Source organism: Cervus elaphus, chromosome 3, assembly GCF_910594005.1.
Source record: "Cervus elaphus chromosome 3, mCerEla1.1, whole genome shotgun sequence".
Classification (NCBI taxonomy): domain Eukaryota; kingdom Metazoa; phylum Chordata; class Mammalia; order Artiodactyla; family Cervidae; genus Cervus; species Cervus elaphus.
This window is the reverse complement of record NC_057817.1, coordinates 16,426,306-16,438,588: the sequence shown is the minus strand read 5'-3', so window position 1 is coordinate 16,438,588 and position 12,283 is coordinate 16,426,306. Positions and strand designations below refer to the sequence as shown.

At 35.3% G+C, this 12,283-nt stretch overlaps 1 protein-coding gene across 4 annotated transcripts in view; it reads left to right on the top strand.

Annotated features, from left to right (window-relative positions):
• Nucleotides 1–11,499, top strand: part of MGAT4C (MGAT4 family member C) — a 769,379-nt gene extending 757,880 nt beyond the window's left edge. For all 4 annotated transcript variants that reach the window (XM_043880747.1, XM_043880725.1, XM_043880736.1 and 1 more), the window contains 3 exons: nucleotides 1,904–2,056; nucleotides 8,355–8,502; nucleotides 10,328–11,499. In XM_043880747.1, coding sequence (XP_043736682.1) covers nucleotides 1,910–2,056; nucleotides 8,355–8,502; nucleotides 10,328–11,469 — 1,437 coding nt within the window. In that variant the 5' untranslated portion in view covers nucleotides 1,904–1,909 and the 3' untranslated portion in view covers nucleotides 11,470–11,499. The remainder of the gene's footprint in view (nucleotides 1–1,903; nucleotides 2,057–8,354; nucleotides 8,503–10,327) is intronic.
• The last annotated feature ends 784 nt before the right edge of the window (nucleotides 11,500–12,283 follow it).

Sequence of the window (12,283 nt, the reverse complement as noted above, 5' to 3'; positions counted from 1 at the left end):
CCCCTCTCCCACCTCCCTCCCCATCCCATCCCTCTGGGTCTTCCTAGTGCACCAGCCCTGAGCACTTGTCTCATGCATCCAGCCTGGGCTGGTGATCTGTTTCACCCTTGATAGTGTACTTGTTTCAATGCTGTTCTCTCTGAACATCCCACCCTCACCTTCTCCCACAGAGTCCCAAAGTCTGTTCTATACATCTGTGTCTCTTTTTCTGTTTTGCATATAGGGTTATCATTACCATCTTTTTAAATTCCATATATATGCGTTAGTATACTGTGTTGGTCTTTATCTTTCTGGCTTACTTCACTCTGTATAATGGGCTCCAGTTTCATCCATCTCATTAGAGCTGATTCAAATGAATTCTTTTTAATGGCTGAGTAATATTCCATGGTGTATATGTACCAAAGCTTCCTTATCCATTCGTCTGCTGATGGGCATCTAGGTTGCTTCCATGTCCTGGCTATTATAAACAGTGCTGCGATGAACATTGGGGTGCACGTGTCTCTTTCAGATCTGGTTTCCTCAGTGTCTATGCCCAGAAGTGGGATTGCTGGGTCATATGGCAGTTCTATTTCCAGTTTTTTAAGGAATCTCCACACTGTTCTCCATAGTTGGCTGTACTAGTTTGCATTCCCACCAACAGTGTAAGAGGGTTCCCTTTTCTCCACACCCTCTCCAGCATTTATTGCTTGTAGACTTTTGGATAGCAGCCGTTCTGACTGGCATGTAATGGTACCTCATTGTGGTTTTGATTTGAATTTCTCTGATGATGAGTGATGTTGAGCATCTTTTCATGTGTTTGTTAGCCATCTGTATGTCTTTGGAGAAATGTCTGTTTAGTTCCTTGGCCCATTTTTTGATTGGGTCATTTTTTTCTGGAATTGAGCTGCAGGAGTTGCTTGTATATTTTTGAGATCAATCCTTTGTCTGTTGCTTCATTTGCTATTATTTTCTCCCAATCTGAGGGCTGTCTTTTCACCTTGCTTATAGTTTCCTCTGTTGTGCAAAAGCTTTTAAGTTTCATTAGGTCCCATTTGTGTATTTTTGCTTTTATTTCCAATATTCTGGGAGGTGTGTCATAGAGGATCCTGCTGTGATTTATGTCAGAGAGTATTTTGCCTATGTTCTCCTCTAGGAGTTTTATAGTTTCTGGTCTTACATTTAGATCTTTAATCCATTTTGAGTTTATTTTTGTGTATGGTGTTAGAAGGTGTTCTAGTTTCATTCTTTTACAAGTGGTTGACCAGTTTTCCCAGCACCACTTGTTAAAGAGGTTGTCTTTTTCCCATTGTATATCCTTGCCTCCTTTGTTGAAGATAAGGTGCAGTCCTTCCAATGAATATCCAGGATTGATTTTCTTTAGGATGGACTGGTTGGATCTCCTTGCAGTCCAAGAGACTCTCAAGAGTCTTCTCCAACACCACAGTTCAAAACCATCAATTATTTGGCACTCAGCTTTCTTTATAGTCCAACTCTCACATCTATACATGACTACTGGAAAAACCATAGCTTTGACTAGACGGACCTTTGTTGGCAAAGTAATGTCTCTGCTTTTTGATATGCTGTCTAGGTTGTCTTCTTAGGAGTAAGGGTTTTAATTTCATGGCTGCATTCACCATCTGCAGTGGGGACTATTATTTTCTTACATTATTGTTATCAATATTTATTTGTTCAGAAATAACTGGGGTTTTTTTTCACTTTTACTTACACTACATCAAGATAAACCACTGCATTGTCTTTATGTTAATGTATTAATAAGTTATGCCAAGTTCTATTGTGAAATTGTAAACTATTTTGGTTCAAATATTTGGAGAGTAAAATTTTATAAAGGCCTGTTGATTGATGTGGTGAAGAAATATTTGCATGCATAATTAATTGTTAGTAATTCTGTGCCTCTTTTCCACAGGAGAGAATGCTTAAATTTCACCAAGTGAAACATATTTTTGATATACTAGATAAAATGCGATGCCTGCGAAAACGTTCTACAGTCTCATTCTTGGGAGTTCTTGTCATTTTCCTTCTGTTTATGAACTTGTACATTGAAGATAGCTATGTTATGGTAAGTCTTGGAGATTGATTACTTTTTGTTCAAAGTAAGGCCTAAGTCAGACAAGACAGTCCACTTGCAACATAACTTCAGTCCCAGGATATTGAAATAGTCTTAGTTTGAGCAAAACTATAACATATATCTTTCCCATCTAGCTACTTTTTTATATTAATTATATATTGCCAACATTATAATTTTTTGGCTCATGTTGCAATATTTTATTTAATGCTATATGCTATATTTAATGCAAATCTGCACATCTAATTACAAGTAAGTTAACTATCATCCCTATCTGTATTAATTGTATGTGTGTGTATGTGCCTAGTCCCTCAGTCATGTCCAGCTCTTTATCACCTCATGGACTGTAGCCCACCAGGATCCTCTGTCCATGGGGTTCTCCAGGCAAGACCACTGGAATGAGTTGTCAGTTCCCTCTCCAGAGGATCTTCCTGATGCAGGGATGGAACCCGTATCTCCTGCATTGACAGGCAGATTCTTTAGCACTGAGCCACCAGGGAAGCTCATAGTGGTATATATTACATATTTATTGAAAAAAATACACTTATACGTGGAACTGACAGAGTTGCCTGTAAACAGACTAAACAAATTTTTATAGATATTACTCCTTACTTTCTTTACTTTTCTATATTATCAAAAATTTTCAAATCCTATTGTCTAATTAATGATACTAATTGTGCTATTTTGTTAAGAAGGAATGCTTTATTAATGTGTGACATCTCATTTGGATCTTGAATAGCTGTAAATGACCACCATGTTTTACCCTTATAGTCACTGAAAAGTAATAAAGAACTTCAAGAACTAAAGATAATAATGTGAAAACCATTCAATAGTTTAAAACAGGTAAAATTAGTAAGTTAGTAGATTTTTCCCCATGTCTGGCAGCATGCAGGTATCTTAGTCCTCTGTGCATGCACGCATGCTAAGTTGCTTCAGTCATGTCTGACTCTTTATGACCCTTCGGAGCCTTCCAGGCTCCTCTGGCCATGGGATTCTCCAGGCAAGAATACTGGAGTGGGCTTCCATGCCCTCCTCCAGGGGATCTTCCTGACCCAGGGATCAAACTCATATCTCTTGTGTCTCTTGCATTGGCAAGCAGGTTCTTTATGCCTAGAGCCACATAAGAAGCCCCCAACCAGGGATCAAACCCATGTCCCCTGCAATGGAAGTGTGGAATCTTAACCTCTGAAGAAACTTACTAACGATATGCACTGGGACACCAAGGAAGCCCCTAATATTATGTTTGGTTTTTTTACTTCTTGTGGGAGTGGGGTGGTTTTCTTTTTTTTTTGGCCTCACCACACAATTGTAGATACTTATTTCCTGACCAGGGATTAAACCCATGCTCTCTGCAATGGAAGCACAGACACTTAACAACTGGGCTGCCAGGGAAATTCCCTGAATGCATTTTAAGTGAATTATGAAAGTATACAAAAAGACACGTTCTGACTAATTGTGAGAACTCAATATGTCTCTATTATTTATTTTTGTTATTATTGTCACATAATTCATGTCTGATGAGAATAATTATGGACATTATTTCTTATTTACTTTTTCCATCATAATTGATGTTAACATATCTGGGAAGATTCTAATACTTGTGCAATTATTCCTGTTTACATATTTCAGAAAATCAAAGCCTTTGAACATACAGAGGACTTGAAAGTACTTTCTTTTCATACAAGCATGCTGAAAACTTTCAATTAATATCTTAACTAGAGAGACTCTGACAACAACTTCAAAGATCATTTGCTAGTAAAATGTTTTCTTTTATTAATTGAAAATGATTTAGTAACTACCAGTTACTTGCCAGATACTATTCTATATCCTACAAGCCAATCAAATGATCTTAGTTGGTACAGATTTTCTTAGGAGGTCTTCTGTAAAGCATCTTGCCTCCCTTAGCATTGTTCTTTGATGGTGAAATTCTGTCACCTTCCTAGATCTTGACTCTGCCTATGTCTTTTACCTTCAATTACAGGTTTATTCTTGTGGGCTTTTACCTTCAAGTATAGGTTTAATTCTACCATCCTTAGTCAATTTACCATATTGAAGGTACCACAGTTAATAGAATTTGACTAGGCTTGATCTAGTTAAACATAGCAAACTGGAAAGACTTACTAATGATATGCATTTTAGACTTTTTTCACCTGACTATTAGGTTTATGAAATTTAAGGACAATAGAGCAAGACCTAGGTGATCCAGCTATTTTTTAATTAGGGGAATTGAAGAATGTAAATTAATTAGAGGAGCTCTTGATTAATGATTTAATTTTGTAATAAACATTTATTTCTTGCATCTGTGTGTACTGGTAAAAGTAAATCATGTCTTATAAATCAAAAACATGGTATTGGTAAGATGCTTGTTGCATCTAGTGATGTTAAGACTCTTTCAAGTGCAATTTCAATATTTAACTTTAAGTAGACAAAATATTATTATATGCAGCAAACATCCTTATGTCTTTTTGGAAGAGAACCACTTCAAATTCACCATAAAATGTATAAGAAGTAATAGAGTTCATATCCATAAGAAGATCAAATGCTATTGCTCTGTTTATACATTTATGTCTAAACATCAGTCGTACCCACATTATTTAAAAGTGTGATTTAATGAAGTAGCTCTTACTAAAGAGTACTTTCTCAATGAAATCTGGCTACATTAGCCATATACCACCAGAGAAGCCCATATATATCTAATCAGATTTGCAAATCATCCCAGGTACAGAGAAAAGATTGCTTCTTAGCTTAAAAAACTGAACTTATTTTTAAATATTTACCTTATGTTAGAAAAAGTGAATTAAAATGGATGGTAAATATAAAAGCATCCCTCCATTTTGAAAATTTAGTGACAATATTTTTATTAGTTTAAATATTCACTCTTTACTAGAGGATGTTTTCTACTAAATTACATTTTGAACTAAATTTATCCCAAGGCTTAATATGTATAAACTTTAAAATATTCATTGTCATTCATGTACAATTACATTAAAATTGTTCTTCTCAATGTGTTAATACCCATGGAAAACTGGCCTCTGAGTTGTGGCGTGAGGAACCTAGTTCTCTGACACAAGATTGAACCCCAGCCCCCTACGTTGGGAGCACAGTCTTAACCACTGGACCACCAGGGAAGTCCCCTGTTTTTCTTAAATCGGGAGGAAATTGTAGTTATAATTCAGAGAACTCAGATAAACAATTACAGTCATAAGGCCTCTAGGGTTATTTAGCACATGTATTCTCCTCTTCTTACTAGAGAATCCATCAACGGCCCCAAATCCCGGGCGTATAACAGCTTAGTGTATTGCTTACATGATGGAGGCATATGTGCCTTTCAGTAGGAAAGAAAGCCAAGTTCAGTGTAATAGACAAATTGTGTTACAACGCAAAGTAAGTAGAAGAGACACTGCATGCCCAATCAACTTAGCCTCTCGGCTGTGAGCATCTTCAAAGTAGCCACTAGGGTATATATTTAGCCTGTAGCTAGTCCATTGAATTTCATTCCCATCCAGAAAATGATTGTCATAAAGCTTTGTCTTATTACTGAAAAATACACTACAGCATAGTAGCTATAGAAAGAAGGTATCCAGGGAGAGCCTGGCTGTTCAGGTAGATGCTTCTGGAAAGCAGCCAACAAGGCTGACTCAGGTGAAAGTTGCATTATTTATTTATGCTGAAAGATGTAAAGACTTGGTCTTGAGAATTTAATAAAGTGCTTTCATATGTCTCATTTCATCTTATATTCTGTTATGTCCTTCAATCAGGATGAGTGTACTCTATATTATCACAGAAAAGGTCTAGATTTTTACATGTTCAAGATAGAATTCTTAAAGAGATATTCAGTATCCTGCACTTCCTTTAGAATGTGACATCACATAAGAACAGAATGGTAAAATGAATTCAGTATTGTGACTACTGCATGATTTTATAAATATATTTTCTAGATCCTATTAAATATGGACATCATATTTACTATTAAAGTAGCTAATGCAAAATTGAGTCTCCAGTTACCTTTTGAAAATTCTAAGTTTGTTCATTTAAAAACTTTCATGATTTTTTTTAGGTTTTCAGAAATACAAAGATGAAAATATTTATGTGCAATGAATTTAAAATAATTAGAATTCAATGGATATTAATTAGTACATTTATACAACTAGCCTCCCAAGTTTAATGTCATGTATTTTAAAATTTTGTAACTTATAGATGGCAAACACATTATAAATCAGAATAAAGTATTTTTCTTTGTCCAAATTATCAAGGCAATGTAAAATATAGAAATACACCATTAAAAAGCAAATATAGGTTCATAAACATACAGAAAAGATATACAGAATGCATATTCATTTATCAAGGACCAGATTGAAAGCTCTTGCCATTCAATGTTCACTATTTCAACTTTTATTCTAAGACAATTTCAGCCTGGCCATAGATTTAAAACTCTGAGTTAGTCACCTTTTCCATTGATATCTGAATTTGAAATAAAGCAGTAAATGTTCCAACTAAAGTAAAATTTGTATTTGAATCCATTCTAATATTTTAGGACAATGTTTAATTGATTAAAGTTTTATTGACCACAGTCAACTTGTATGAGGACCAAATTTACTTAATACATTCACTTTCTCTGTTGTCTTAATGGCATTGCTCATACCTGACCTGCCAATCATATGCTGAAGAGTCAAAATATCCACCAAACTCACACAGCACAATAGAAACTTTGCCAGAAAAGAAAAAAAAAATCTAATTAGGTTGTCCTAATATTCTACCAGTGATAATAAACCATATACGAAAGTCAAGCAGGTCATCATGAGGCTTGTTCAAATGATGATTAGATAATCAAAATCTACAACTGAATTTATATCAGAGGGAGATAAAAGGAAGCAATTAATTGTTAGCAGGATATTTTTAAGCTGAATAAGAATATCTTCTTGAATATAAACCATCCTGAAGATGGTATGACATAATTTCATTATCAAATTGATACTAAATTTTTAAATATAAAAGAACTAAACTTCACTTTCATCAGGACACTCCCTCTCTCTGTCTACACTCACAAACAACAAGCAAGCCTCATGGAAAAGACCTGTACCAGATCTAAAGACATTTCCTTGAACACTTGTTACAAATGTCTCCTAATCGAGTTATCTTGAAGATATTTGTAAAAACTACTATCATTTCACAAACACCATGGCTGTCCATTCTCAACAGCCTTCAATTATAATGGCTACATAAGTGACTGACTAAAACTTCTTGATTAATAAGTTATTCAAACTCCAAGTATTATGTTCACTGTTGCATCCTTCTAATCATTCCTAAAATTTCAAAATCTTAGAAATAATGTGTGGTTTTTTATTTGACAGGACTTGAAGAAAAGTAGTTTAATATGATTCAGATATGGGGAATCTAGTGAGAATTAGCTTTACATGAAACTGTGAAAGATCACTGTCAAGTTTGAAGATTCTTGTAAAGAATTTGAATTTTAATATGAAGGAAGTGGGAATTTTCAATTTTATTTTTTATCAAGAGAATGCCATCATTAATGTATGCTTTAGAAAAGCAACTGTATGCATAAAATAAAAAGTGGAAAATAGTGACCAGAATCTAGAATTCAGGTGAAAAATAATTATCTACAGCTTCTAATACCAGTAATTGATATTTATATAATACCCATATTAAAGACTCTTGAGAGTCCCTTGGACTGCAAGGAGATCAAACCAGTCAATCCTAAAGGAAATCAACCTTGAATATTCATTGGAAGGACTGCTGCTGCAACTGAAGTTCCAATACTTTGGCCACCTGATGCAAAGAGCCAACTCATTGGAAAAAACCCTGCTGCTGCTGCTGCTGCTGCTAAGTCACTTCAGTTGTGTCTGATTCTGTGCGACCCTGTAGACGGCAGCCCACCAGGCTCCTCCATCCATGGGATTGTCCAGGAACGAGTACTGGAGTGGGTTGCCATTTCCTTCTCCAGACCCTGATGCTAGAAAAGATTGAAGGCAAGAGGAGAAGGGGACGACAGAGGATGAGATGGGTAGATGGCATCACAACACCAACTCAATGGATGTGAGTTTGAGCAAGCTCTGGGAGATGGTGAAGGACGGGGAAGCCTGGTGTGCTGCAGTCCATGGGGTTGCAAAGAGTTGGACATGACTGAACAACTGAAGAACAACAACAACATATTGTATATCAGATATATATATACCCATTATATATACACACACATATTATTATTGTGTAAGGAGAAAGTTTATTTAATCCATGACTATCTGTTATTTCTCTCTTCCTCCTTCTTGACATTCAGGAAGGAGACAAACAGATTTTAAGGGAAACATCTACACATCAACTGAGTCCAGAACACTACATCCATACTTTCAAAGATTTGTCTAATTTCTCAGGAGCCCTCAATGTCACCTATCGCTACTTAGCTGTCATGCCTTTACAAAGAAAGCGTAAGTAAAGTATACTTATACTTTTAAAATCAAGAACAATAAAATACTTTGTTTTAAAATAATGATAATATGCTTCATTTGTATAAAAATAAATTTATGGGCTTTACTAACATAATATATATTTTGGGAAACATTCAGCGTTTCTTCACAAATTCAGTTATTCACCAATCCAATTTCATTAATAACAACACTAAAAAATTAAATGCCTAATTGTGACATAAAGTTTTTAACAGTTTGCTATAGAATTCACGTAGGGAGACTAGGAAAAAGCAATTCACTTTAACTTTTTTGAATTAGCTTTTAAAAATAATTATTCCCACAGTGATACATTTTCAAACATTGGTTTTATGACATGCCACTAGTTTGAAGTAGTGAAAGTCATTGTGTTAGTTTCCTAAGATGTCATAAAAAATGATCACAAACTAGGTGGTTTGAAACAATGGAAATTGATTCTCTCACATTTCTGGAAGCCAGAATTCAGAAACCAGGATGCTGGCAGCACCAGACTCCACCTAGAGGAGAATCCTTCCTTGCCTCTTCCAGGTGCTAGTCGCACTTGGCATTCCTTGGTTAGTTGTAGCAAAATTGCAATCACTGCCACTCTCTCCACATGGCCTTCTTTGTCTCTCTATGTCCTCTTCCATCCTTATAAGGACATTAGTCATTGAATTTATGGCCCAATCTAAATCCAATATGATTTCATCTGGAGATCTTTAACTAATTGCATCTTCAAAGACTATTTCCAAATAAGGTCACAGTCTAAAGTTCCAGGTAGACATGAAACTTTGGAGGCAATTATTCAATCCACTACAGGCACTTTGATCCAAGAAGTAACATACTACATTTCATGGACTTGAAGACATTATAAATTATAGAAAATATCATGATCTAATTGATGCACCACGAAGAAAGTACAAGCATCATCCATTATAAGTTGTAAGATGCTATCAGTCGTGATATACAACCTGCGTTTAAAATATTTCTGGGTGAAAAATATGTCTTAGAATCAGTGATACACAGTGATATCATGAACTTCTTAGTAGATGGTGTGGAGACCACAAAAATTGAGTTCCCTGTTAAGAAGTGTTTATGTAAGTGAGTTTGTGATCACCAGGTTGAGGAAAAATTGCAATAGTTTAGCTTTCTTTAGATCTTTTTTTCTTCCATTTCAAATGTCTGCTTCTCTTAAACTTCCTCCTAATTTCAAAGACTGTCACTGTTTTTTAAAATCTCCATCTATTGCACCACCTTTGTTCACACATTACTAATCTCTTTCCATACTGTTTACAAATGTGTGCTGGCACGTATACCAGCTGCTTTATACTAAAGAGGCAATATAAAACAGAGAGTTTGTGTGTTAGTCACTCAGTTGTGTCTGACTTTTTGAGACCCCATGGACTGTAGCCCACCAGGCTCCTCTGTCCTTGGGATTCTCCAGGCAAGAATACTGGAGTGGTTTGCCATTTCCTTTTCCAACTGCTTTATACTAAAGAGGTAATATAAAGCAGAGAGTAAGAGCAGGCAAGAATATTGCAGTAACTTGCCATTTCCTCCTCCAGGGGATCTTCCTGACCCAGGGGTCGAACTGGTGATTCCTGTGTCTCGTGCATTGGCAGGTGGTCTTTATCACCGTGCCACCTGGGAAGCTTTGTATATTTAGCATAATTCTTTAATCACAAAATGCTCTATATATGATCATTCACTTAGATGTACTTAATAGAGTAGAAGGCCTAAGGGGAAAATAACTTTTTTTTTTCTTTTTTCTATGTTATTCAAAACCCAACTTCGCCTTTAATTTGTCTTCATTCTGGATTCTTTTGTTCAGGATTTCTTACAATTGGACTTTCATCAGTGAGACGAAAAAAGGGAAGCTATTTACTTGAGACAATCAAGTCAATTTTTGAGCAATCCAGCTATGAAGAATTGAAGGAAATTTCAGTGGTGGTTCATCTAGCTGACTTTAACTCATCCTGGCGTGAGGTCATGCTGCAAGATATTACACAGAAATTTGCCCACCATATTATTTCTGGAAGGTTAATGGTTATACATGCTCCAGAGGAATATTACCCAATCCTGAGTGGCCTTAAAAGAAATTACAATGATCCAGAAGATAGAGTCAGATTCCGTTCCAAGCAAAATGTAGATTATGCTTTTTTGCTCAACTTTTGTGCCAATATTTCATACTATTATGTAATGCTTGAAGATGATGTTCGTTGTTCAAAAAATTTCTTAACTGCCATCAAGAAAGTCATTGCATCCTTAGAGGGAACTTACTGGGTAACCCTTGAGTTCTCTAAGCTTGGCTATATTGGAAAACTTTATCATTCTCATGATCTCCCACGCTTGGCACATTTTTTATTAATGTTTTATCAAGAAATGCCTTGTGATTGGCTATTGACTCATTTCCGGAGTCTGTTAGCTCAGAAAAATGTGATTCGTTTTAAACCATCTCTCTTTCAGCACATGGGTTATTATTCATCATATAAAGGAACTGAGAATAAGTTGAAGGATGATGATTTTGAAGAGGAGCCATTTGACCTCCCAGATAACCCTCCTGCAAGTCTATATACCAACATGACTGTTTTTGAAAATTATGATGCAAGCAAAGCTTACAGTAGTGTTGATGACTACTTCTGGGGGAAACCACCTTCAACAGGAGATGTCTTTGTGATTATATTTGAAAAACCAATTGTAATCAAAAGAATTAAAGTGAATACTGGAACAGAAGATCGACAAAATGATATTTTGCATCATGGAGCCCTAGATGTTGGGGAGAATATTAGATATTTTAAACAAAATAGACAATGTATTACTTATATTAGACTAGGAGAATTCAGAAGTGGAAACTTTGAAGTATCTGATGTAAATCAAAAAATTCCATTTGATATACATTGTATGAGGATATATGTTACCAAAACACAAAAGGAATGGCTGATTATTAGGAGTATTAGCATTTGGACTTCTTAGCCAATTAAATCAATGTGTCCAGTTACTGAAGCAGGTCTTCCTGTTTCCTGCGTTGCTACTTCTTCTCTTGCTCCCTTTGTCCTTTAGAGGGAAAGCAATGGATCAGATATTTAAAAAGTCAATCATTTTGGCAGTTTTGATCTACTCGTTGTCAGCATACTTTTACGCACACATGTATTTTAACTTTTGAAGCTGAGTATCAGTTCATAGTTATTATTTTTTGTTTATATTTTAATGTTATTGTGTTACTTTCAAAATTTCATCTGCATGTCAAAAAGGTGACATGAAGGATTTAAAATGAGAAAATGTGGTTTGTTCAATGGTGAATCTTGAAAGATAGTTTTCACTGTATGCACTTAGTCAAGAATTTATTTCATTATATCATCAGATAAATTTTATTAAGCATCTCTGTGACTATGCAGTTGGTTAGAATGATAATCTGTCTTTTTTTTCTTGTAAACTTAGGTTTCCATAGACTTCTATACATCTACAATGAATACCTCCTCATAGAAGTGATGTCTTTACAACAGAATTTTGTGTCATTGAGGTGATGAAAAGAAAAAAAAAAAGACTTAAAAATATCCTCCCCTGATTATTGATATAGGAGGGGAAATTGTTCAGTGTATAAAAACTTGAACACCTACTGTCAATAAATTTTCTGTGGGAAGCAATCTTTTTCCCGGTTCCCTTTTGCACAAATAAAGGTTATGCTCAGTATTTTCAGGTTCCACTGGGTACCTGCATTTAATAGAAAAAATGGAGAAGGCTTATGGTTAGTCCAATCCTAATGAACATTTTTAGTATATGCAGAAAA